This window comes from Cyprinodon tularosa, unplaced genomic scaffold (assembly GCF_016077235.1).
Source record: "Cyprinodon tularosa strain WSP-4 unplaced genomic scaffold, ASM1607723v1 ctg117, whole genome shotgun sequence".
Lineage (NCBI taxonomy): Eukaryota > Metazoa > Chordata > Actinopteri > Cyprinodontiformes > Cyprinodontidae > Cyprinodon > Cyprinodon tularosa.
The window spans coordinates 424,701-451,181 of NW_024037970.1; the positions used below are offsets into that span (position 1 = coordinate 424,701).

Consider the following 26,481-nt stretch of genomic DNA (forward strand, 5'->3'; position numbering starts at 1 on the left):
ACCTCAGTAATCACAGCCAAGAGGCAAGAAAAAACACTTTGCAAAGGCAGAGGAACTTAGACAGAATCATTCAACTTGGAGACAGTAAAGGGACCCATTGTTTAGACACAGAAAACCCTCCAAGGTGTAGTGTTCTGATTTTATTTTTATGCCCTGATGTCACATTACTAATGTAAACACGTTTCTTTCAGTAGATTGTTTATTGTCCCTTTGGGCCAATTAGTAATTGCTAATTCCTGTTTTTCTAGTCCTCTAATTGTGTAGTCAACTCATGTAAAAGATTGTCTTTGTAATGTTATTTTTTGCTTCAGTGATTTTTGCTTCAGATACAAAATACTTTACACTATTTCCAATACATGCAGGTTACTAACCTTTTGAAAATTAGCTTTACGTGTTACGTAAGAATCAGCAATCTTAAAAAAATACAAACTCTGTGCACTTCCTTTTGCAGGCAGCAAACTTCCCTCCCACTATGGAAGTGATATCATAAATGATTGTCTCGAAAAGTAAGGCACACCTAAATCCAAATTTCCTGTACTTATTGCAGAGGTTGTTGTTCATTTTTCTAATTTTGGAGATTTTTGATTTTAACAGAGTGTCTGATGAAGAATTGTTGATGAAAAATGATCCAAATGGCCAGGGTGGTTGAGGGATTGCTGTCAAGTCAATGAGTGGATCCTATCAACTGCTTTTCCTTAGATAGTAAATCCTTGACCCAATCTGATTGTATAATTTGGTTGAATTGTCTCTTTAAAGGGCCTTGAGATGACATGTTATGAATTGGCCCCATATAAATAATACAGAATTTAAACCTGATTTGATCTTGTGAGACAAGCAGATCTATCCTTTTTCCAAGTTTCAATTAAAAAAAATATTATTTTCTCTGCAGTTGCAAGAATGAATCCCTGAGTTTAGCAATATTCCATGCAAAGTGAAAGTTAATTGATGTCAAACTAACATTCAGATAAATTTTTAGGGAAAGTCACGTCAAACCCTAAGCGATTCTTACTTGTCATTTTGATCCAGCTTTATTAATATCACTATCTAATTGAATTATTCTATCAGATTAGACAATTCTCCAGTTATTTTAAACCTGTTTTAATACATGAAAGTCCTTAAAACTGAATTAGTGAGATTAATTATTGCAAACCAAAGGAAGGAAAGATTTTCTAATGACACTAATGTAAGTCTGGAATATAGTCTAGGCCATAGCAAAAAAGGAAATTCACTGCTGCCATTTCTGTTGTGGTAATGTGTTTTTTTCTGTTAGAGTCAAGGAATAAGGCCTCCATGGGCTGCTGCTTCAACCTATGTGCAACCACTTAGATGAGTTTTAAGAGGAACAGTGCTAACCACACCCTTTGCTGTTCCCCATTAGTGTGCCCACATTGACTTTGGGACAGTTGGCATATAGGTATGTAATTTGCATCTAGGTAAGTATCAACACCATGCCAAGAGACAAGGACATCAGTAATGACATTAGAGATGGTATCACTGCAGTTCATCAATAGAGAATTGCCTAGAAAATGTATACCAAGGTCAAACAATGGATTTAACAGATGTAGGGTACAAAGCGTACACGCAGAAAGAGTACAGAACTGGTATGGACTGTTGGAAGAACTATGGTAGAAGCTCCATCTTTTTAAAAGGAAAATTAAAGTATGGGTTGGGTTTAGTTAGGGCTAACTATATCACCATCTTTTATACAGGTCAAATAAATGCAAACCTGCTTGATGATATTGCCCAGGAGGATGTTTGAAGGTCACAAACAAAATCCTAACAGTAAAGCATAGTGTTGGAGGCCTGACTATGCAGATTTGGATTGCAGCCCAAGGATCTTGCACCTTCCGGTGACTGAATTAAATATCATCCCTCTACATCCACGTCTTCTTAAAATCAATGTGTGGGTGTCTTTTTGGATGTTAAGTTTGGAAAACTTGCACAACTATTACAATAATCCTAAACACTGCAGCAAATATATAATATGGGGGAAAAAAGGAGGAGAACCAAAGTGTTAATGGACCAAAAAATGTCAGACCTCAACTTGACATAGTCCAAAACTTGTTTAAAAGGTTGAAAAAGTTAATAATTATAAAAAAAAATGTCCCGTTGCAACTTAATGATTTCCAAAGTAAATGGCCTCAGCTTTCAATTAATCATTTAGGGAAGGTGGATTGCCACTGTGCAATGCCAAAGGAGGATTCTGGGGCTAAGGGTCGTGCTCATGAACCCAGGGTCCAAGTTCCAAAAAAGTAAAAAAAAAATCTACTGGACTTTGTTTCCAAGTTTGAAGACGTTTTGCTTCCAATCCAATAAGCCTTTTCAATTCAAAATGTCAGAATTAGCACTGAGTTTAAAGCTTTATATTGTCCAAGTCTGCGAGATTTGAACCACAGAACTTGAGGCCTTCCAAAAATGCAAGTGCCTTGCTTAAACCAGCTCTTATTTGTTTTAACCTGGTTCTTCTGACAGTCATGAAAATTATCTGGCTCCAATCATAGAATGTTTAAATGAAGTTTTTATTCTTCTTAACAGCATTTGGAACTCAGATCCTGTTTGAGATTAAATAAAAAAAATACTAGCTAAAACAAACCTCAATGGCTCCTTAAGTAAAAATAAGGTAGGGATTTGAAGCGGATAAAGGGTGAATGGAGCTGCAATGCTATCAACTTTCACACATTCTGTAAATGTGAGCATGGGTCCTGAAAGGCTACTTCATTTAAATCAAGGTCATAGGTCGTCATGAAAGAGCTCTACTGTATTTTACTATACTCAGCTGAACACTATCAGGGTTCAGATCTTCTTCAATTCACAGGCTCTCATTCAAAGACAGACTCAAGCTGGAAATTCCTCAGAGAAAGCAGAGAATCTCCAGACAACAAAGCAGTGTTCATGCGTTTATTTTTATGTACATCAAAAATATACACTGCTCACAAAAAATAAAGTGAACCCTAAAATAGCACAGCCTAGATCTGAGAAGATTGAAATATTTTCACTGAATACTTTATTCTGTACAAAGTTTTATGTGGTAACAAAATTACACAAAAATAATTAATGGAAAGCAAATTTATTATCCAATGGAGGGATTTGTAAAAAAAACACTACAGGCTGAACTAATTATGATAATGTCCTTAGAACCGGTCATCCAGGGGTCGAGAAATGCAATACATGTACAGAGGCTTTGGTCCTCAAGGTGGTCATCACAGGTTCAATACCTGGCCCGGTGACCTCTGCCTCATTTCTTCCCCCCTTTTCTACTCCTATTTCCTGTTAACCTACTTTGAGAATGCTTCACATAGTTAAGACTAGTGTTGCGCCGATGCCATTTTTTGGCCCCGATACCGATACCTGGCTGTACAGTATCGGCCGATACCGATACCATAATAATGTAAAATAATTGCCATCATGGCTTTGTCAAGCTGTTGCCTACCTTTGTGAGGCAGGAAAAAATCTAATACAAAGTGAATCCAGTAGAACTTTTTAATAAAAAGTTCTACTGGATAATAAAAATAAAAGGTTTGTATTGCCTACCTGGAATGGGTGACAATAGTTGAATAAACTTATGGCTCTCAAAATGGTATCAGTGCCCTATTTGTTGGTACTCGCCGATACCGATACCACCATTTTAGTGCAGTATCGGGGCCCCGTCCGATACTGGTATCGGTATCGGTACAACACTAGTTAAGACATACATTAGATAAAAATTACATATAACTGTTAACATTTCATTGAATATAAAACATTAAGCAATGATTAATCCTTTCAAAATTGTACCCCCTTTAAATGTGATAATCCGACTATAATTTGACACATACACGTTGGAGAGCTGCATCAACTATAGCTGAAGTTGACTTGTTACTGTTTGACCAAATTTTCTCGTAAAATGTATTTAAGTGTTTTTAAGTTGTGAGGGCATTTGGTTTCCACTACCCTCTTCAGGTGAACTGAAAGGCTTGTTAGATTTAGTTGTGAACACAAATGAACCCTGACTACATCCTAAGTTTCCTCTTGAGAAGTCATGTTGCTGTTAACTCCAATATATGATTGGACACCCATTGGTTCTGTGGCAATAATTCTCACTTATTTTCAGCTTCAAGTAGACACCTGAAGCTTTTCGGTCTAAACTAAAAGTTTGTTATTTAGTCTAACTCCACAGAAAGTTCAGTACCCACTGAAGAAAGTAACAGCAGAGGTCGATTCTGCCACTGGTTCACAGAGAGGATGTCAAAGTTCAAGCCTGGGTTCAACAGGCCACAATATATGCAACAGAGGAGATCTTTATATCCAGAATTAGATGTTTTTGCTTTTCTGTTTTTTTTGTTAAGAAAGAAAATACTCTTACATGCTCAGCATTAGCTGCTTCATGTTTTCAGGAATCATTGGTATGCTATGTTATATAATGGCAGTGCAATATTACACTTTGACTTAGACAACTTTTATTGTTATTTTATATACACAGAGTGTATACAAAACATGCACAGTGGATGAAATGTCTATGTGGAGGGAAGAGGAGCCCCGATGGGAAGTATGAGAAAAACATTATGTAATACTGTTGGTAAACATGTGGGACATTATATGAATTTGAATATAAACTCATTTGTCTTAGCAATGAGACCAATAAGCTATCGTTTCTCAAACACTTAAATATTTACCATTACTCTACCCTCTAAAACAATGAATGCTGCATTAAAAGAAAGCAGTCTGACACAACATGGACATGGCTTGCACTGATATTATTAAAACTGCGTTTCAAAATTTTTAGATCAAAAGTTTGCAACTCACACGACCAAGTTATGATAGCTTTTCTTTTTTTTTTTGGACATTTGTATTATCAAACCTATGGATGACTTATTCATTATATAGATCACATTTTAAGGAAAAGTCCGGTCAGCAAGGAATAATCAATAGACCATTATCTATACCTAAAACTAATATTTTTGGGTGATTTAATTAATTTAGCGTTAATTAATAAAAAAATTAAAATAAGATTTTTTCTCACGATCACTGAGTCTGGGAGTGGCCATTTTTGCCCAAATATAGTAACATCTTTTTCCGGCAGTGATATCAGGGTGCGGTAAGCCTAGAGCCATTCTCCTTGCTTTACAACAAAAATCAATGGGAACCATTATACAGACCTGCAATCAACAACAATTATTTTTAGATTTCGAGAGGTCTTCACCATTGAAATTTCTGATTCATGCATGGCAGTTGGATGTTGTAATACATCAGGTAAAAATGAAAAAAAATTTGTTATTTCACCTTAATGATTCCTGATCCACCAATGGTTCGTTGTTGGATTGCCAATTTGAAGAGGTAGGATTTGCTATTGAACTTCTAGCCAGAGAAAAAACACGTAATATGTAGCCAACATTTTGAAGAAGAATGGTTTTAAGATGACTAGGATAATAGCGCCTAGTGACAAGCACCAGATACAGCATTGGGACTTGCTAAACAGCCGATACCACACTGTAATAAAATGAAAATTACTCTTAATTAAAAACACTTATCATCTATTGGACAGTATATAATCTTTTAATATTTAAAGTACTTTCAGAAGTTTGAATGCAAAATATGACCAGACTTTTCCTCTCATATATAAAAAAGAAATAATTAGTTGCAGTCTCCTTTTTTGTAGATTAAAATCTAGATATTCCAACCTTGATGTGTGTAGGCATTATTATATTCACTGGAGCTTAACACAAAACAAATCCTAAAATCTTATTTTTATACCCAGTCAAAAAAAATATCACATGTTCGACAATTTTTGCTAAAAATAACTAGCCTAGTAAACTAGCCCAACCGGCCAGCGGCCAAAATCATTTTTGCCTGCGAGTGGTCTAGCTTCGATCAATACCCCAGGCCCTAGAAATGTGTTTTGAATTTTTGGATGCAAAGCAGGTGGGGTTTTGAGGGCAGGACGATAAAGCTGTGTGACGCTGGAGAAAGAACAACAAGGAAGATGGCAACAACTATTGAAAAGTTGACGTTTGACTCAGCTTTGGAATCAGGTTTGGAAGGATTAGACTTGGTTTTCGTTGAAACATGACCAGGAAGAGACTCTATGCTCATTCATTTTTAAGAAGGACATATTCACCATTTTGCCAACAGGCTGTTTGTTTATACTCCCCCACCAGCTTTCTGTAGCACTTACCACGTCAAAGTCAGTTAAGCTCATTGGTCAGAGCATTGGCCAATAGGCACAGACAGCCGTTTAAAAACAATGGGCTGTTCTCATCAACAATCTTCCAATGTCTCATTCATCGGGGGCCAGACTAAATTACACATTTAATCTCAGATTTATTCTGGTTTATCAGGCTAAAAGATAAAAACTTCATATTTGAGATTATATTAAAGAAGACAGAAAGGTAGGCTTGGACCTATGTATTCAGGTACTGTGATGAAGATGAATAAAACATCAACCTGAAGCATGAGAAAGAAAACAGGAAGGTGCAGAGGTTGTTTTGAGTTTAAATTGACAGGCTGTTATTTTAAATGTTAAATAGAAAAAACTTACCAGGCCAGCTATTGGTGTTTGCAGTCGGTTAATTTTCTTTACCAACCCAGGTCTAATGGAGCTCAGTAACCTGATAAGAAAGAAAGAAATAGAGTTGACAGGAGTCAAAGAATGAACCTTTTTACGTGAATTTAGAGAAAAGAGAAGTCCAGTCATAAAACATTAACTGGTACCAAGTTGTGACCGAAGTCCCTTACATGACCAAGACAAACAATATAAAAGTACAACCTAAAGAAAGAATATAAGACAAATATTCTCAAGGTCTTGCGGAGATCTCTTTAAGATTGATAAGGACCCTAAATTCGAAAAAAGGCTACTCTCAACTTTTTAATTTATTTGATAAAATTTCTTCTAAAAATTTTAACTCAATATGTTTATGAAAAGTTAAAAGTTCCTTGGTGGAAACATATTTTATCTGTGAATAAAACCTTGTCTGGCTTTGACAATGAAGAAACACTAACATCTAAAGCTGGGCCTACTCTGTAAATTATTTTCATTTGTTGTACTCAGCTACAGCTCAAACTGTACAACGAAATCATGTGGTTTTGTTGTACAATGGAAAAGTTCACAGCTCACTATGTATGTTCTTACACTGTATGGCCCGATCTACCTGCTCACAATGCATGCCCAAAACCACGTCGGACTCAGTGCCAAGAGATGGCGCTGTCAGGAATCTTCAAGCTGGAAGAAGAAGAATTCCCTTGTTTGCACATGTGGAGTGTGGGAGGTTCTGGTAAATCGGCTCTTAGATGCTCGTAGCTCTGCTTCAACAGCAGGATTTACCCACAAACCCCTTTTGACTGAATTTCCAACATTAATGATTTTCTACCATACAATTCCTGATTTGGAGGTGGTCATGAGAGGATAATCTTTCTTATTCGACCCGTTGCAGTTCACCTGCCGACAAAACCACTCTACTGAAGACGCCATCTCCTCTGCTCTTCACCAGAGCTTGGCACACCTGGAGGAGAAGAACACTCATGTGCAGATGTTGTTCCTGGACTTCAGTTCAGCTTTCAACACCATCATCCCACAGCATCGGATAGGAAAACTGGAACTGCTGGGCTTCAATACACCCCTCTGCAATTTGCTGTTAGACTTCCTCACAAACAGACCTCGGAAAAAAAATCCAGTACTGGCGCCACCATTTTGTAGTTTTCACTAAAATGCGAGTCAAAAAACGACACGACCCAAAAACCAACAGTGCTTCTGCTCTGAGTTTTTCACCTGCGCTCAAAAACAACAATGGAGGGACCAACAGTTAGTGGCGAACTCGACTTCGAAATGTTTGATTTGCAACGCAAGCTGAATGGGAGTGGTGCAGGAGTGGGAATCATTCTGAATGGGAGCGGGATAGGAGTGGGAGTAATTTCACCAGGAGTGGGACGGGACAGGATTTAGATTTCTACTCTGGCCCAGGATCGGGACGGGACACAATTTTTTTCTGTGGGAGTGGGACGGGACAGGAGTGAAAATCCACTACCGTGTCAGTCTCTAATGTCTACCCATTCAATTAATATTGTTGCTACTTCCTGAAGGGTTGCAAGTGATGAAGCCCTTCGGGGCCCGGTGTCAGTGTCCAATAGTCATCGGCCCAGAGTTAGGTCAGACCCTTGACAGGTAACAAGTCATCACTGGTGTAACACAAACACACATAAAAGAAAAAATAAAGGAAAGGACACAAAATCATGCCTAAGCACAATTTGAGGAGAGCAATTTGCATAACGGTCATGTTTTAAACTGTGGAAAGAGGACAGAGTTAGTCTGTCAGGTTATGAACTATTTTGTTATCAAAGTATATTTTGTACCTCAGTAACCCACATTCATATAAAGGCTTATCTATTTCTTTTGTCATTTCTCATCACACACAGGAAAGCAAATCTTTCTCTAGGGAAACTACTGTACATTCCTACAAAACATGCATAAAGACACAGCTTTACAGTCCTCTGCTTTTCCTTTCTGTCTCTCTGCCTCATATTTCATCTTTTGTGTCTGTTTTCATCACAGGAAGCATTGTATAATGACTCTACCCTGAGGGATTAAATATCAGCAGTCCTGTGATGCCGACCACATTCCAGCAGTCAATATGAGATGAAATGCCATAATTTACCTTTTTAGTAACCTTGATTTCCTAAAGTCCAACTCATCAACTCCAAGAGATTAAATACTTGTTTGGTCCTTTTCAAAAATACCTTTAAAGAAGCTGCATGAGGAGGAAGATTCTATTCTTCATGAATGTGGTGTAGGTGTTTGTATGGGTTACCTTTCTGATAATATTAACAAGTTCTACTCTATAATTTACTGTTTGGGATAACAACGCTCCTCATTTTTCAAGTGTTTGTTACTTTAATACCTGAATAAGAAAGCAATTAAATACAACAAAATTATAAGCAATTGTTGAGGACTTTGTTAAGAAAATCCTTTGCATCAGAAAAACGATCTAGAAATAAGTAAACATTTCTTAAATTAGGTGTATTTACACAGTTAGTTTTAAAATTTTTGTGAAGAAGACATTTTCACAGCTTCAAATAGAATGATCCAAAGAAATACTTCTTTTAAGTCAGGAAAACAGAGAAAATGCTGGAGAGTGTTTTGGTTGTTAAATCATATACTTTTCTAGTAAGACCAATCATAAGTTTCAGTGCTATCCCCTGCAGCAATTAACAGAATTACACTCTGAAAGGGTTGGAAACTGAGTGTATTTTAAAAGTTCAGCAACAGAAATGTAAAATTGTGAAGGGTTGGAGGAATCTTTGATATCCATATCAGGGGTAAACTAACTGCATTTAGTTTATCCCTAAACTGGATATTAAAGATTACACACTGAATATATATGATAAATAAATTTACCTTACAAAAGGTATTTTTTTAATTTTATTTACTGGTACATCTGTGGTTAGGAACTTTAGGAATTTTGAGACAAAACTGAAAGCAGGTCAGTAAGACTTTTAAACAACTTTGTTAATCTCCAGGAGTTAGCAAAAGACATTGTTCCTTGAAGTGAGAATCCAGATAACTGTTCTCCTGTGTCTTAAGTCAAGACTTCAGGTTTTATCGCTGTAAAGCTTTAGAAATACTCAGAAGGCTGGGGCCAAAACCAGAAAAACTGAGGTATTGGTCAATTAAGAACCAAAGTCTCATCCAGACCATTTGTCTTCACTCTGATTCTTACACAGATATCAGCATTTCGATCATTAAGATACCAGGGGTGCATTCCTTTTAAAGAAACTTGCATTAACAATGATGTTACAAACTAAACAAATCGACCACTAGCCATGGGAGGCTAAAGGGGCTTTCAGACTGCTATCACTGCTGCTCTCTTAAACCTGTTATATTCAGTTGCTTTCCCTGTGTAAGGCCCTGCTTTTTGAATGTGCTTGCCAACATGATCAAGGTTTAACATAGTCTACTTTGACTGCACTACAGAGTGACAAATGCACACATGGCAAAAATAAACAAAGCAAACCAGCCACAAGCCAGAAAGCCCAAGGTAAAAAATGAAAGAAAAAAAAAATTATCTGCAAAGTTTTAAATGACACAAGTTTGCAATCATAGTAGCCATGCTCTTCCACACCCAAATTCCTCAATCTGTTCTCTTCTTGCTGCTCTTTGTCCTTTAGCCACCGTATTTTCAAGACTATAAGGCGCATATAAACGTCTTTTTTCTCCCTCAAAATGTGCGGTGCGCCCTATAGTGCGGTGCGCCCTATGTGTGTTGTTACTGCGGACGTTGTTGAGACCACCATGAGAAGGTTAAAGGGGGAAGTGGGGGCGTGGATTGTGTATAAAAGAACAGGTATGTGCTTTATGCAGAACTCCTCATCTCCTCATTGAGGAGATGATGAAAGAGTGGCTGAGGGAGGTGTATGAAAGGAGACCAGGTGGTTTTTCCACGCATCACCATCGCTGTTAATCTGTGACTCCATGCGTGCCCATCTCACAGCCGATGTGAAAAACAAGGTGAAACAAATGAACGCTGTGCTTGCTGTTATTCCAGGAGGTCTGACAAAGGAACTTCAACCGCTCGACATTGGTGTGAACCGGCCGTTCAAAGTAATGCTACGTTCACGCGTCTGCGGCTTCATTTTTGCTGCTTGTACCAGTTTAGTTCTGACACGCAGCTGAAGCAGCTTTGCTGCCCTGGCTGTGCGGTGCAAAAGTGTGTCTGACGTGCGTTGGGCAGAGCTACTCTATCCTTTCTTTGCCTTGCAGCTATATTTGCTATGATCAGTGGGAATAAAGTAATGTTAATATGTTTTTAAGTGAGAAAGTCCACCTGAAAAACTTAATCATTGCAGTCAGTTCATCCAGATTACGATCCTGCCTTTTAATATTAGTTCTCTCGGAGCCGCTCAGACCCCCACATACCGGCGGCAGCCTCTGGCCAGGTCGCCTCCTCGCGGTTCACCGCGGCAGCTGGTAGGTGTTTTTGATCTAAATAATCTAAACTGCAGGCACCAGGATAATAAAAGCGAACATATTCTGCCGGCAGATTTCTGCATTTTAGGTTAATTTATGCTTCAATAAACTGTTTCAGAGGAGTGATCACAGCGCTCTGTGTCATCAGCGATGTGTCTGTCTCACGGCCAGCTCCCAGGTTTGATTAATACTTTGTAATAAATACATGAATAAAGCACAAACATTCTCAGTTTTGCTCCCGCTCTATTTTTAAATATGCAGTAGAGGTATTTAAACGTAGTAGAGGACATGCCCTATAGTCTGGTGCGTCTAATGTGTGTGTTAAAAACAGAAATGGCACACATAACTAAGACTGCGCCTTTTAGTACGGTGCGCCTTATGGTTGTTAAAATACGGTAGCATGGCTAGTGCTAGTACTTTACTGACAACAGAAAAATAACCGCCCAACGACTTACCATAGTGTTGACCAGCCAGCACAGATCAGTGCAAAGGCACTTGTTTGTGCAAGCACATCACAAACAGCGTCCCGTTTCAAAGGGCCATTAGATCGTGCCTTTTAGTAAAATGAAGGTGCAGCTCTATACAAAATGTGCTCTAACCAAGATGTAAATTTTGTTAAATAAAGGCGTAGAGCTTAGTAACCATCTAATAATCACATCAGGGCCTTGAGACATTTTCGTAACACTGATTTTTGAAGCCAGAACTTACCAGGCCACTTCGAAAACAGCATGGATCTTATGTTTTAAAATCCTTTAAGCAGCTTTTTTGTGGAGATTTTAGCAACCCATCAATAATTGGAAGCATAAAAACAATCAAGCAAATAAACAGAAAAAAAAGCATAAGCTCAATTATCTCTGAGTCATTTAGATAAGAAAGGATAGTTATCATTAGCCTGTTGTTTCTCCTTTCCTTTCCATTCACATCTTTAGCAGACACAGACATGCATTTACTCAATAAATATTAAGATGTTTGTACCAAATCATATATTTCTAAATAAAAAAGTTTAAAAGGTTTGAGGCGAAATGTTAAAACACCATACCAGCTTTCTGAAGCTCAGAATACTGTCCAAAATCTTAAAGGGACAAAATATTGGTAACATTCACTATCTGTAAACAATCTTTAAAAAGGTACATCAATTTCAGGAGTAGAGAACTCTAGATTAAAATACCCTTCAGCATTCTCTAACCAAATTTATATGCCAGGCTAAAAGCTTCATCTACATCGTGTCAGATATCTTGAAAGCAGCACATTCTAGTTATGAGATGCATTTGAAGTTCTATTTGTTTCCCAATAAAAAGTAGAGCTTTGATCATAATGATTCTGATACTCTGGGAAACATCCAGAGCATTATGTGCTAAAATATAACTAAAATTAGAACAATAACCTCAAATAAATCAGCACTACCAAATGTGGGTTCTGTTGACTTCTTTATTCATTCTGCAGCATGCTTATCCTGCAACACACTCTCTAATGTTTGACCCTCACTTTGTGCCCACTAAGTAGAATCTGGTAGCAAATATGTCCAGTGGTGACAATATTTAAACATGGGTAATGCCTTAATGTGCCTGACACCTGTAAATGAGAAACTATTGGTAAAATTCCCTATCAAGTACTGCACAATTGGTTCTGAAATCTCTGAAGAAAATATAAAAACTGTACTTTTTTGTGAAGTTTATCTAAAGGCCAGTAACATAAGATAATTTAGTTTCCTCTATAAACTTTCATATCTCTACTAATTTACTGTAAGTAAGGAGTGAACTGTGATGCATGAGAAAGATATAACACATCTGCCTCTTCCATCTCTGAACTACATTCTTGTAAGAAATCAAAGTGCTGTTATTTTTCCTATAAATGCTGAGTCCCCCAAGCTAATGTTGGGCTTATCATTGAAAATTTGACATGCATTAAAAATATACTTACACTGGCAATGACCCCCACAAAATATTGATAAAGCAGGCTCTTCAGGTAGCCAAAGTATACAGATAAGTCAGAGATAGCCATTATGTAGCTTATGATAAGGAGACAAAGACAAACAGAAGAGACAGACATAAAAATTTCCACAATGTTTAGACAGATGCCAAAGGAACTTACTCGCACAGTAGAATCCCGTTCTCCAAGCCTCCTCGGAAATCCTTTTCACCAAAACACCGTCCAGTCGCAGCCTACGGATTGAACAACATCAGTAAGTCACTCAGCCTTAATACTACAAGAGTTGCAAAATATATCTTTCAGGTTCAGGCTGTGAACAAATGGCTTACAACATGTTATCCTTGACTTGACTGAAACGCAGAGAATTGATTGGAAATAACCAGAAACAGAAGACAGACATATATTCAGCCCCCATGTGGTAGAAGAGTTCTAAACACTAACAAGCTTGACATAAGCTGCAATCATCCTGACCAAATGGCTGAGGAAGGCTAATGTGTTGTGACAGAGGACTTATCGGTTAATAGAGGCTCAGACCCTCTGAGAGGAAGTCTGCCAGTAAGGGCCTTCATGACAAATGATCAAAAGGCATGACTCTATTCTCGTGTGCAAACACTTGCACATGTTTATCTGCTAAAGCATGTCATTTAACAACTCACTTCATTTGGAGGATCAATTTGAACTGTTGCAATCCTATTGCACTTTTTTCCCCACAGAACATGAAGAGTTTATCAAATGTGATTGAACATTTCAAGATTAAACCTGATGTCTAACATGAACATAAACATCTTTAGCAAAAAAGTAAACAATATAATGAAAAGATGGGGACAACTCCTAGGAATGTGCTGTCAAATGACTTCCAGGGCTATTCTCATTTAAGATCCATTTATTCTGCATGAAAAGAGAGGACCCCTTTCGGTTTGCTGGTATGGAAGCCAAAACAATTACAAGATTAAATTTCCTGAGTGCTTCTTTCACATTTATTTACACAGCTGGAAAGGCTGCAGACTAGTAGAGTATCTGCCGTGGCCAAATGTTTCTAGTTTTTTTCAATTCAGCTTTTTGGCTCTCTGGGGAGTCAGGATCGGCTACAAAAGAAAAGAATGGCAGTGTCTCAGTGAGAGGGGCCAACGGTAGGCCCTGAACCTCCAAGCAGCACCATGTTTACAGAAAAGAGGGCGGTGCAGACTTTCACTGTGGGCTGAGATGAAGCTATCCACATCCAGCGACTGGTACAATCAAAGTACAATATAACCAGATTAACGTTGGGGACATGAGTAAAGCTGATAGGACACCATGTACATCATGAAACCATGTGTTTACTGACCAGTCCAACAGTAGAGACACATCATTCTAAGATTTTCAAGAAGCAGATTTCCAAAAGATAAATACTGATTGCCTGTCAAAAGTATTTAATACTCACATTTTAGAGATGCCAAGAAAGGTGTTGTGTTTATTCGACAGCCTTTGGACACATGTCTACAGGTCACCAAATAAAATCCAGCTGTCCAGCTCAATATTGTGCAGAGCTGAACGGGACAAAATGCCCCCCACTTCCACAGTTATGCATGAGGGTTCCTCCAGCTAATGAAAGTCAGACATCTACTCTTCCCCAGTACCGTTCCACAGTCCTGCTGTAAAGTATAAATGTTGCAAATACCAGCAGAAAGCATCTGCACCATTATGTCTTTGGAGCAGTGGATTACCCTTTTTTAGATGCTGTTCAAAATTTGGTTTTAGTGCCATAATGATGTTTTATACAGAAATTAAGAGTCCATTACAAAACTTCTGTAAATATTGATGATTAAAAACCTGAAGTTTTTCAGAAAATTGGATCTTCGCAAAAAAACTACCGGTATTAAAAAAGACGCTTAATACAGAAAAGCATGTTAATGAAGGTTTCGGTGGAAGAAAAACATATGGCAGAAAATATAGGTACTAAATATTCCAGAGAGACCAGTGAAGCAAAGCCCAGTGAAAAACATTAGAGGAGATTCACAACATTTCTCCTGGATTCAAAGCTCCAACAGTTACCACTCACAAATATGTCTAGAAAATGAGTCACAGCTGTGTTAAGCAAAATATTAAACCTAAACAATCTCATAAGCAGATGAAAAATTATCATTTTTTTTAGTTGTTCTGGCCAATGTAACCTAAATCTAAAATGTGATTGACACAGTGGATCTGGTCTGAAGAATTAGGATTTATAAAACAACAAAAATTGATTTAAAAAAAGAAAAAATATTTTGTACACAATAAACTGGTGATGTGAAATATCCTCTGCTCAGGGGTTCCATCAGAATAAGAACAAGACAAATTAAAAAATAACAATTGGAAATTGTATGGTATCTGAAACAATAGTCTTCATTACAGTTGTGTTCCCTTTTGGTTTTGCTCAATAATTTGGCAAACTGGATGGAAGGCAGGGGATAACAGAGATGAAGCTAGGAGGAGAGTGATTTAGCTCTATCTGAGCACTTGCAAATAAGATAGATATTTTAAGTATGTGATGGAGCTTAATAGCAATGGCTCAGCTTAAAAGGATGATAGAAAGCTTCGTTTATTTCATCAGCTCCTTTTCTGAGCCGTGATGAGCTCTCAAGCCTATGCTGCCTTCAGGTGTTAACCTCAGTGAATTATGAAGAAGAAAAAAAGTCTAATAGCTTATTTGGTCTTTCTGTCTGAGAGAGCTCTTAAGACCTTTAGGTTAAGCTTATGTAAAACCAACAACTTAAAACATAAAGAGGCTTTAAATAAAAGTTACCAGCTTTCTGGTAATAGAGAAGGTGATAAAAAGATAAAGAGGTAATAAAACACAAAGATTTGACTCTTCAGACCTTTAATTACAAAACCAAACAAATAAAGCAACGCAATGGCTCAGTAACTGTGACTGTAGCAGCAGTCATTTCAAAAAACTTTTTACACAAGGTTACAGATTAAGCTGAAAACATCTGGATCTGAACATGGAGCGGGATCAAAAGAGGATAGAGGTATGTGTAGCTTTTGTTGTTTTCAATCCACTGTCACATTGTTTAACAATTACATAATTCTGCCTGGCTTTGTCTTCCCACCTATTCACTTCTTTCCCTTTGGGAAACCTTCATGTATAGATCAAAGACCTTCTAATGAAGGAGCTATACCCCATTCGCTCTGGAATTCACCAGGAAATAAAAGCATTGCTGATTTTCAAGGAACAGCTATAATCTTTGCAGAGTGAAGCTTTCATGAAATACAGAAAGTTAACATGAGCATGCATGTGCTGCAATATTTACTGTAGAGGTTATCCTCTGATATCAGTGTGTATTTAACAAAAGTTCCCTAAAAACCTTTAATTTAAAAATGCTGCAAATTTAAAAGCACATTTATTCAAAATAATATCAGTTTTCTGTTAAATGACCTCAGAGTTTATGACAGTGTCTTTGTTCACTCCATACTGTAGGTATACTCCTTTATCATTATGTTGACCATTCATCATAACTGTAATTGGAGGAGCCCAACAATTTACAGCTAACCAAACCAAGCTAACCACCAATAATTCAAGGATTTAGAAAGGCTGGGTTCCTTGACACTACTTACTTCAAGGCCCCTGAGGATAAGCCTGTTGCAGCTCTGAGAGTCGTAGGCCTATAATGTTGAGCATTAAGAGAAGCATGGGTGGTTTCCAGCAGTTTGGTCTCCAACAGCACGCCTGCTCTGAATCCACATGCCTGCCTTGCAGTCAAGAGCATTCTACATTACAGCACGGCAAGTTAAGTGTATTGCATAAGCAAACGAGGTGCTCACAAGTCACAGAATGCACGTAAACACGCTTCGGGACAGCAGCCAATAATCTTGTTAAGTCAACTTGGCAAGAGCTTAAAGTGTGAAAGCTTCTGGTTTTAAGGAACAAAACAAAGACAGGAGTGTCCAGCCTGGCCCCTTAGGACACAAAGCTGATGAAATGTGCAGCAGGGTGAGACACAAACAACCCTGCTGCTTTACGTGACGTCCTGTGTTTTATCTCCAGAGATCTTCTTTCCACTGTTTTATTTCAGATCTTGTATCGCTGAGGCTTAAATGTGGTGGTTTGTATAAGTGGTCCCTCTGATGGGGCATTACAGGGGTCCCAGTCAAACCTCAAAAGTGATGCCTGCCTACAATCCATCATCTGGACCTTTTCTTAAGCTGTCAGCTCTGTCACCCTGGTAGGAGTCCTTCATGATGGCAAAGAAGTATTTAATCTGGGCTCAGATCTAAGGCAAACAAGTAAAAGGTGATGAAGAGTTGGTGATCCTGAACTGAACTGCCTCAGGTTTAATCCAAACCAAGGAAAATATAGAAGCACACATTCAGGGGAATAACTTTGAGGCAGTTTTGTTTTTTTACATTTACTTTGCAACAAAAGGAGCAGCAAAGGCTAAATATTTAAGAGGTATTGGTTCAAAAATGCTGAAAGAAAATGACGTCTAAAAATTGAGGCGTAGTCATTCATTTTAATAATTAAGGATGAAAAACAAAAAAGACGTTTGTTTATGCTGGGAAGGTTAAATACTGTTAATAATAATTAATAATAATATTTTTATTTCACTCCCGCCCCATTTTAATGACTGCTGCAAAACAGAATAAGAACAATAAGTCTTAGTTGGTTTGTAACTGCTCAACAAAATCCCTGCTCTCTGTTGCACTAGCAGAGGATAAGACATTTACTGTTATTGCAAATAAATGAGATCATCCCAAAATCCTTTGATTTGGTTGTAATAAGTAGATCTATTAGCTACTGTTGCCTCTCTACTTATTTTAATTAGTCTGCCCATTCTCACAGGGGCAGAGCTAGAAGGGGGGCCAGAGGTGGCCATGGCCACCCTTAGCCAATCATTGGCCACCCCTGTTGCCACCCCTACCAATTTTTTCCCTGCACTAATACAGACCGTTGCAGCAGTTATACTCTGTAGGGGAATGTTCAAACATATTAAACATTTAAATTTTTTATATATTAACAGTTACTTCACAAATAAAACACTGTGGTTATTTATGCACATCAAAATACTAACATTAAAGTTGATACATACAGAAATTAGGCTCTTTTCAGAAATTTTTTTTGTGTCATATGGGGTAAAGAGAAAATGATGTGTCTCTGCAAGTCATCTACATGTCTTCAGTGAAATCATAGATAAATAACTAGTACTTTAATAACTAATAATCCATTTAATGTAGATAATACTACACGTAAATATTAATCTTATGCAAAACAATTTTTGATAAATAAGATAAGTGATGACAATGGAAAAATTTTCACCCCAGACAGTTTGGATCATACTAAAGACAAGTTAAGGAAAGAAAAAGATAAAAATGTAAGTTAATAATCAGTTTGAGTGAGTATTTTCAATAATAATAATGTCATGTTTAAAGTGACTGAAAACACCCAATCAGAACCATTTTAACAGGCTGTCTAAATTAATGCCACCATAAGCAGGTGATGTTATTTTATATCTGCTGAGCCATTTGGAGATCAAGTAATACACAAGAAATAGTATCTAGTGTCCATGAAAGTACTTTGCCAAGTGTTATTAAAAACTATACAGTAATGTAAGCATTGGATTCTATAGTATTATGTATAAAAAAACTTTTCCTGAATATTCATATATTTTTCATCTGATCCTTAAATAACCAGAATGTGCACGTAAATTACCTAATATTTTTGTGTATCTGATAAGATAATTTTGAAAAAAATTAAAATTAGATGTTTAGTTTACTTTTATCTTAGTTATAACCTGCATGGTTACTGTTTACTTTTACTTGAATAGAACATGTGCAGAATTAGCTCCACTCTTGGTTGATTTAGGGTTTTCTGGTACTCTTCCCACCTCTGTAGCGGACCAAGGCAGAAATCATCAAAATAGGAAATAAAAAGTGGGACTGCTCGTGTATTTTTTTCCTTTTTTTAAGCATCTGTCACAAATTTTTCTACTAAGTTGCCACAGATTTTAATCAATTAGGGAGAAGGTTGTTTTATTATGTCTGTTAAATTCTTCAGATACTAAAATCAACAGATGCATCTGAAAATACAATAGTGAAGATGAAAATTCACATAAGATGTCTTGAAAGAAAATGAATGACCCCCACTGGACCACACATAAAGAAAATACTTAATCATCCCATGCAGCCATTTTTTGTCAGCATGTTTTCTTTTTGGCGGGATATAAGATGGATGACTAAGACAGCATGTGAATTGGAACCGTGAGACATGCTGAGGATAAATAAAGCCTCAATGCCCAGGCAAGAGAACATGAACAAAAATGTGTTTTAGAAAACAGGGATTATAACTTGTAAGAAGAGTTTATCTTTTATAATCACCATACTATTAGATATTTGAATTAGCAGCGGAGTGCGACGAACTAATCCCAGAGAAGAACAATGAATCCTGATGCAACTAAACCACACATGATGAAAGAAAAGAACTTAGACTCATCCTGCTTCATAGAAGACCTCATTTAAAGAAATGCATCACATCTGATCTTGAAAGACCACCATGAACGGGAAAAAACAAAACATTCCCCAAAAGAAAAGAAGAATCTGAGCATTTAGGTTAAAAAACACAAAGCATAACTTTTGAACAAGACCTTACTAACAGATTACTCAATATGTTCACATATACAAGTCATGAAAGCAGCAGATATTATTTGTTATAATAAGGAGAGTATTAAAAAAATAAAGATATAAAAATGCTGCAATAAAGTAGTTCTAAGAACTGCAAAAAATGTAACTTAGAGCTGTTGATGCACCACTTAGGTTTATTTTCTAAATTGATTCATTCTTATTTTCACATATGCTATTAATTATAGGAATAACCTAAAATTAAGATCAGCTGTCCTAGCAGGACTTTGTTTACATTTGCATCTTGTCTTGCCTGGAGTCTTATTATTATAGCCACAGGTAAAATGAATGCTGATGTTAATGCTATCAATAGGGATAGAAAGCAATGATTAGAGAAAATAGAAAACTCTCAGTGAGCTGATTGTAACACTGAAGGAGCTGCAGAAGTTTCAAATAAGTATTTGCTCTGGTTCTAAGCTTGACAACGATTTTTTGTTTGCTCCATATGCATAATCTAAGGAGTACTGGCTAATAACATTGTTTGATTCCAAGGCTGCAACTAACGATTATTTTGCAAAACGATTGAGCTATAGATCATTTTTTTGATTAATCGATTAATAATCAGATAACCAAAGGTTCCTTAACCTCTCAAAACCCACCAGGTCGCCAGCGTTATAAAGCGTTTACAAATAATAACTCAGATTGCATAAAAATTTAACTGATAAAATGTTTACCAATACAGACACGTTAGACATCATTTGAAAGCTTAGATTCTTCACGATTCAACCACTTAGTTCATTTTATAGACACAGCCAGCACCAAAGCACAGTTAACACAGATATAGCAGGATGTCAAAATGTAAACATGACAAAGCAGCCACAACAAGCAAGCATGTCTTTATTGCTGCTGTTCAAAAAAGACCTATTATTTTCGAGAATAAATAAAAACAACTTTGGGTATGTAAATAGGCGAGAATTTCTCAAAAGGAGGCAGATATTAAGACGTTAAAGAAGAATTTTACTAAATTAAACCAGGTGATCAAAAACTCTTGTTCTTGTAAAGCTCTGGGTCGAACATATTAACAGATGAAAAAGTTTTTTTATTTTTTTTTTAATCTTAAATACAAAATGTTAACATATTTTTGTTTGGTATAATTACTGCTCTAAGTGGCTTGCTCTGTCAGCTAAAGGCATGTGTTAGAGTCTCTATACTCAAGCTAACAATTAATTGATGAATAAAATAGTTGACGATTATTTCAATAATCGATTCATCACGAATAATCCGATTAACTGTTTCAGCCCTATCTGATAAAAAAAGAGAATCGAACATTACTTAAGGAATACCACACCCCATTCAAAACATGGTGGTAGCAGCATCATGATACCTTGTCTTTAAATGCAACTAGTTTTTTTTTTTTTTCATTATGTTTTTTTTAATATGAACTGTTTCAGAGCAAGTGAGCTGGGATCTAAACCTTCAGTTATCATTGTTGTGGCCATTTATGCTAAATCTTTGTAATTTGTTATTTCTACCAATTTAGTTTTTGTCTTTTGGTTTGTAAAATATATTTAGGTTAATTTAGAACCAAAATGTGTTATTTATTCATAATTGTAAGCTTCTAAACTGTTAGACCCTCCCATTAATTTGAGTGACTAAGAGCACACCAGGTGTTGGAGGAGAGTGTGGTAAATGTCTGGTGTGGACGGGAGGGTTTGAAAAATGATTTTTTTGACAACTTTTTTGAGGGCTTAAAATATTAAATTTCGTTTCTACTAAGATACAAAACATTTTTAGTAATTTAGTAATTTTTCTATTTTTTTTGCTGGAAATGCGTGCAAAAACAAAAATCACCTGTTACCACCCACGGCCTTCGTTGTAAATTTTGGTATTTTATTTAAGTTGGAACAGAAGGCTAAATTGAATTTAATAAAGAAACTTGAATTTAATAAAGAAAACAAACAAATTCATCTTTCTGTTGTCACTGTCTGATTTCAACCAGAAAAGCACAAATGTTCCCAGGCACACTGTGGATCCTGTGAGAGCTATTTGGCGTGGGAAACCTTACACAACTGACGATTAGTCATGAATTTCTCCTACTCAGGAAGACACACTGATTTCATCTGAGCAGAAGCTTCACTGTATTTACAGTTTACTTGTGACAAGAAGTTTGCAAAGCAGGGAAAATAAAAATAAACATTCAAACAAGGCTTAAAGCTTTGATTGGCAATAAGATCATCACAAGGTGATTGATAGGTCATGGTCAGGCACATTCTAGTCATCCAGGACCACTGGTCTGTGATCAGTTAGCATGATTGTTTTCTTAGGGAGAGTGCTTTTCTGTGTTGCACCTTTCTCCATATAGATTGGCGCTGTTTCTTAATATGTGTACTTGTGCGTTCTCATGTGCTCGTGAGCTTGTGAAACATCATAAGCCTCAGTTCCACTACTGTTCCAATTCACAAGAACAAAACACAGAGAAAAGACAAAGTCCCCGGATGTTGTTCTCGCTCCTCCCTCTTTATCGAGTATGCATGCTTGTCCGTTCTTGAGATTGAAAGCTGTCCCAGCATGCACTGCGGTAGCAGCAGCTTTCAATTGAGTGCTCATAGAGCTCAGGGTTTACTTAAAAGTTCTCTTTTCTGTTGCTCTATAAAAGTAAATTTTAAGGTCCTTTCAGGCTAGAACGTATACTTTTAAGGGTCACTATATGACCCATTTACTGATCTAGTGTGTAATTTAAAAAAAAGTTCCAATGTTGAGAGAACCGTGGTGACCAGCGGATCCCCGAGGCTAACCTTAGCCAATCTGCAGCAGCCCTCTCTTGGGATAGCCGTGTCTGAAGCATTGCTGGCTCTGTTGGCAATTTTTTTGTTTTATTTGGCAAATTGTTCATTTGATTTGTGTTTATCTGATTGTCTTAATTATTATTCACCCAATAAATGAAACAAGTAGGAATTTATTATTATCTAGAGACTATTAATAACAGGAGGTGAGATGGAGCTCCAGACGAGCCAAGAGTGTGGTGACGTCACAAGTACACTTCTGCTCCATTTAACCCATATCTATGCTGTGTGCTCCCATTCTTCCTGAGTCCACACTTTCCTGTGTTCTTCTCAAGAACATACTGGGCGAGAACACAAGTCCATACTTGCATTCCTGTGAATTAAGAAACGGCCAAAGCCGGTGTGAAAAGTGACTAATTTAGCTTGGAAATGCTGTATGTTGATTAGGTATTGAATATCAATATCCAGACCTCCAGGAAGTTTAATTTATGCAAAACCAAATCACTACCCTCAACATGTCATCAAAGGCCCTCGTTAAGTGGATGAAAGACAGTGGCGGCTTTTATTTAAATAACCCGTCTTACCTAGGATTAATTCATGGTCGCTATAGTAACTGTCGTAAATTCAAGCATAGACCAAATTTAATTTCCAAATAGACCAAATTTAACAATATCAATTAGCTCTGTAGTGTCTACAGTCCCTACTAGTGTCCAGGTGGCTCAGGTAGTTTTGCGTACCTTCAGTTTAAACCTGTTGAAGTTTTGAAGGACCCTGACTCATACAGTTCAGGTATGAGTAGAGATGCACCGATGTTTTTACTGTCTGAATACAGCTTTTTTTTTTTTTAAGTCTGACCTTAATAAGTACATTTTCACATAAGTTCATTGCTTTTAATCAAAGGGGCAATAAGCAAAATTTCACACAGCATAATTGTGTCCATTTTCAGAGGATCACCTTTAGTGAAGAAGTGACGACTCATAACTTCATGATGCTGTTAGCAAGAGAACTTCATTTTGGGAATTGATCGCCTTCAGGTGAACGTTTCTATCTGGATATCCTCTCAACCATGTTGCATCTAGCTAAATTGCACTCTATGGGCAAGGAGGGGATAAGTCATGAGTGGAAGATATCAACATGGAAGTAAATGGTCATACACCTGGTGGGTTCATAAACATGAGACTGGAGAACAACTCAGAGAGATGGTGCCTTTAGTTGTCCACAAAAAAATAGTTTTTCACAAAACAATTTTAGTTTTTTCTATCTAAAATATTTATTTTAGAAAGAAAACTCTCTTACCGTTTGTGTAAATGAACAAACTTATTCCAAGTTAACTTTGTTATAATTCAACAGTTAGTACGGCAATAAAACATCACAACAGGAAATATTTTCTGCAGACCCCTAATTAAAGGTTTTTGGACATCAGGTCATCTTAAACGGATAACTACACCTCATTCTGGACCGTTCAAATCTTTCACTAAGGGACTATCAAATAAATGTATTTGTTTTCTTAATGAAATAAGAATGAAGTGCACTAAAAAGCCACTTGTTGTGGATGTGTTTTTGAAAAATGAAGGAATGCAAAATAAAAAAAAAGGTGGATTCTTCACAGTTTGTCATTGGCTGGTATCTATCATTGTCAACCTGACTTCTTCATCATTAATAATTATGTTTACTTATGGTTTTGCTGTTTTTTCCTTAATAGCTTCCAACACTATTCCTTGTAAAAGTGAAAAGTAATATTTTTTGTAAAAATACTTTATTTATAAAGAAAAAAATGCAGAATGATTAGAACATCAAATAGCATCTCATAATTATTGATGGTAATATGATGTTAGTTTGCACAATAAATTAAAGCTGAATGTGATCTTCTTAATTTAAACTCAATGAGTTTAGAAATAAAACTTTTTAACTTTTTGTTTGTAAATTGAACTCTTTGCTAAGACAGAAAAGTGAGGTGGCAAAGCTTCAGTAGGATAAATGCCAAATGTCAACAGTGCATGTTTGATAAACATTCATCAAGGATGTGAGCTTTTATAAACATAACCTGTGAAATGGCTGGTTACTCAGTTTTATTGATTTAGGCTTAAACTGTATCCGTGTTTATATAGGATCCAACCTCAGATACAATCTAAATCCCTCTCATACCAGTGAAAATTTATTATAACAACTCTAGTATTACTACTGGCTGATAAACACACAAAGTCAGTAGGAAAAATGTCTTTATAGAATGCTTACAAATGACTATCAACAATCTTAAATCTGGAACTGCAACACTAATGATCTGCGACTAGACTGCCCCTCCATACTTTCTGTACAGAATATTTTCTGCATTTTGCTCTAAAAACAGAATGATCTAAGAATCTTTAAAATAGTACAGACTGCTCTTTTTCAAGAAAACACTCCTATACCTCTAGTCCACAATGTTGGCCAGTTGAGTCCTTGGCTGTTCATACAGTACTTATTCACCTCTATATATTCTCAGATAATGTAAAGTGTTCTGCTTGTCCTTAAATCTAAATTGATGAGATTTTTTTTCCTACAGCAAAGCAGAAAGCAGTTCTGTGTTCCCTGTGTCTTGTCCAGCCCTGATACAGCTATTCAGGTATTTCAGCAGACAGAGGAACTCTGGTTTATACTTTTACACACCTGAACTGAATAGCTCATGAGCAGAACTCTGCAGAACTTAATGAAATGGTGAGTAAAAAAAAAAAAAAAACAACAGCCATAGTTGCAATACATTAGTGTAGAGGACTGGAGTCTGTAAAGTTATTACTGTTCAGGCAGAGAAGCTAAATTAATTTATTCAAATTCTTGAACCAATCAATGTAAATGATGTATGGTGACATTTTTAAAGAAAAATGAAATTAAAAAAAGAAAAAAAAAGAAATTACTCAGAAACTAAAAGCTAAGTGTAGAAAAAGACAGCACCAGAAAGGGATGATTACAAACACAGAATCAAATCAATGTAAATGAGCCAATGTAAAAAAACAAAAGTGTTACAATTAACATTTTATAAAATGTTTTAAGTAAACTTTATTCAAAAGGGAAAATATTAGGAAATACTCCTTTCAATTGCCAGAAATGTAGGGCAGCTCAGTGTAGGGCTGCTCAGTGGCGCAGTGGGTATCACTGCTGCCTTGCAGCAAGAAGATCCTTCTTTCTGCATGGAGTTTGCATGTTCTCCCTGAGCATGTGTGGGTTCTCTCCGGGTACTCCGGCTCCCTCCCACAGTCGAAAAACATGACTGTTAGATTAATTGGTTTCTCTAAATCATCCTTAGGTGTGAGTGTTTGGGTGAATGGTTGTTTGTCTCTGTGTTGCCCTGTGATGGCACCTGCCTCTCGCCCAATGACAGCTGGAAATAGGCACCAGCACCTCTTGTGACCCTGCTTGTGATAAGCGTGACAGAAAATCGATGGATGGATGGATGCCAGAAATGTAAAATTAGCTTGTATTTATTTGCTTCTATAGAATCAATGTTACAGTTCATGAGTGTGTGGCGCTGTACACTTGTTCACCTGGCTATTTCGTTGAAACTATACTAGAGTATGAAAACAGCACTTTTGAAGTAAAAGCTTGTTTTTGTTTATTTAGCAGCAGACGTTCATTTTCTCTGTATATTTTATTTTGAAAGTTCAAAAGTGACACAAATATGTTCTTTGAAAGGGCTTCAAACAACAAAGGAAGCTTTACTTCAAATAACTCCAGCCAAAATTACTACATTTTTATGTTCAGCCTCTCAGCTTTGAATTCATTATCTTTACTGGACATTTATAGGTCTTTACAAAATATAATGCTAAACTATTCTAACCTAAGCAACATACTTTTTATTTAACATCCAGAAATCAGCAGAACTTTATAAATGATTTTCACGACAGACAGAATTTGAAAAGCAAGTCATATTCAAGTGATCAGCTAAAACTGTTGTGTGGAAGATACACCAACAGCATCACATTTTATTTCTTGTGATTTTTATCACATGAATTAAATAGAAGATGTATCAGGTCTACCTCACACACCCACATCATCTCACATGCTGCAGTAGATAAGAATTTGTTCTATGTCTCACTGAGTGGTAATATATGGCTAGTTTGATGTGCTTAAGAACAGCTTGTTTAGTCAGATGGAACAGTCTGGCAGTAAACATAAATTTAAATGAGGTTTCTATGTGAAACAAGCATTAGCTTTCACTTAAAGCCCTGTAATACACAACCATGTGACCAACCTTGCATCAATTCAGAAGATCTGATTTCTTTGAAGCTCCAA

The 26,481-nt window shown here is 36.7% G+C and overlaps 1 protein-coding gene across 6 annotated transcripts in view; it reads right to left on the reverse strand.

Annotated features, from left to right (window-relative positions):
- The window catches only part of LOC119798542 (LIM and calponin homology domains-containing protein 1-like), a 107,445-nt gene that overhangs the window by 57,322 nt on the left and 23,642 nt on the right, over positions 1–26,481 (reverse strand). For all 6 annotated transcript variants that reach the window (XM_038308066.1, XM_038308057.1, XM_038308078.1 and 3 more), the window contains exons 2-3: positions 13,025–13,095; positions 6,515–6,584 (exon numbers count right to left, since the gene is read on the reverse strand). In XM_038308066.1, coding sequence (XP_038163994.1) covers positions 6,515–6,584; positions 13,025–13,095 — 141 coding nt within the window. The remainder of the gene's footprint in view (positions 1–6,514; positions 6,585–13,024; positions 13,096–26,481) is intronic.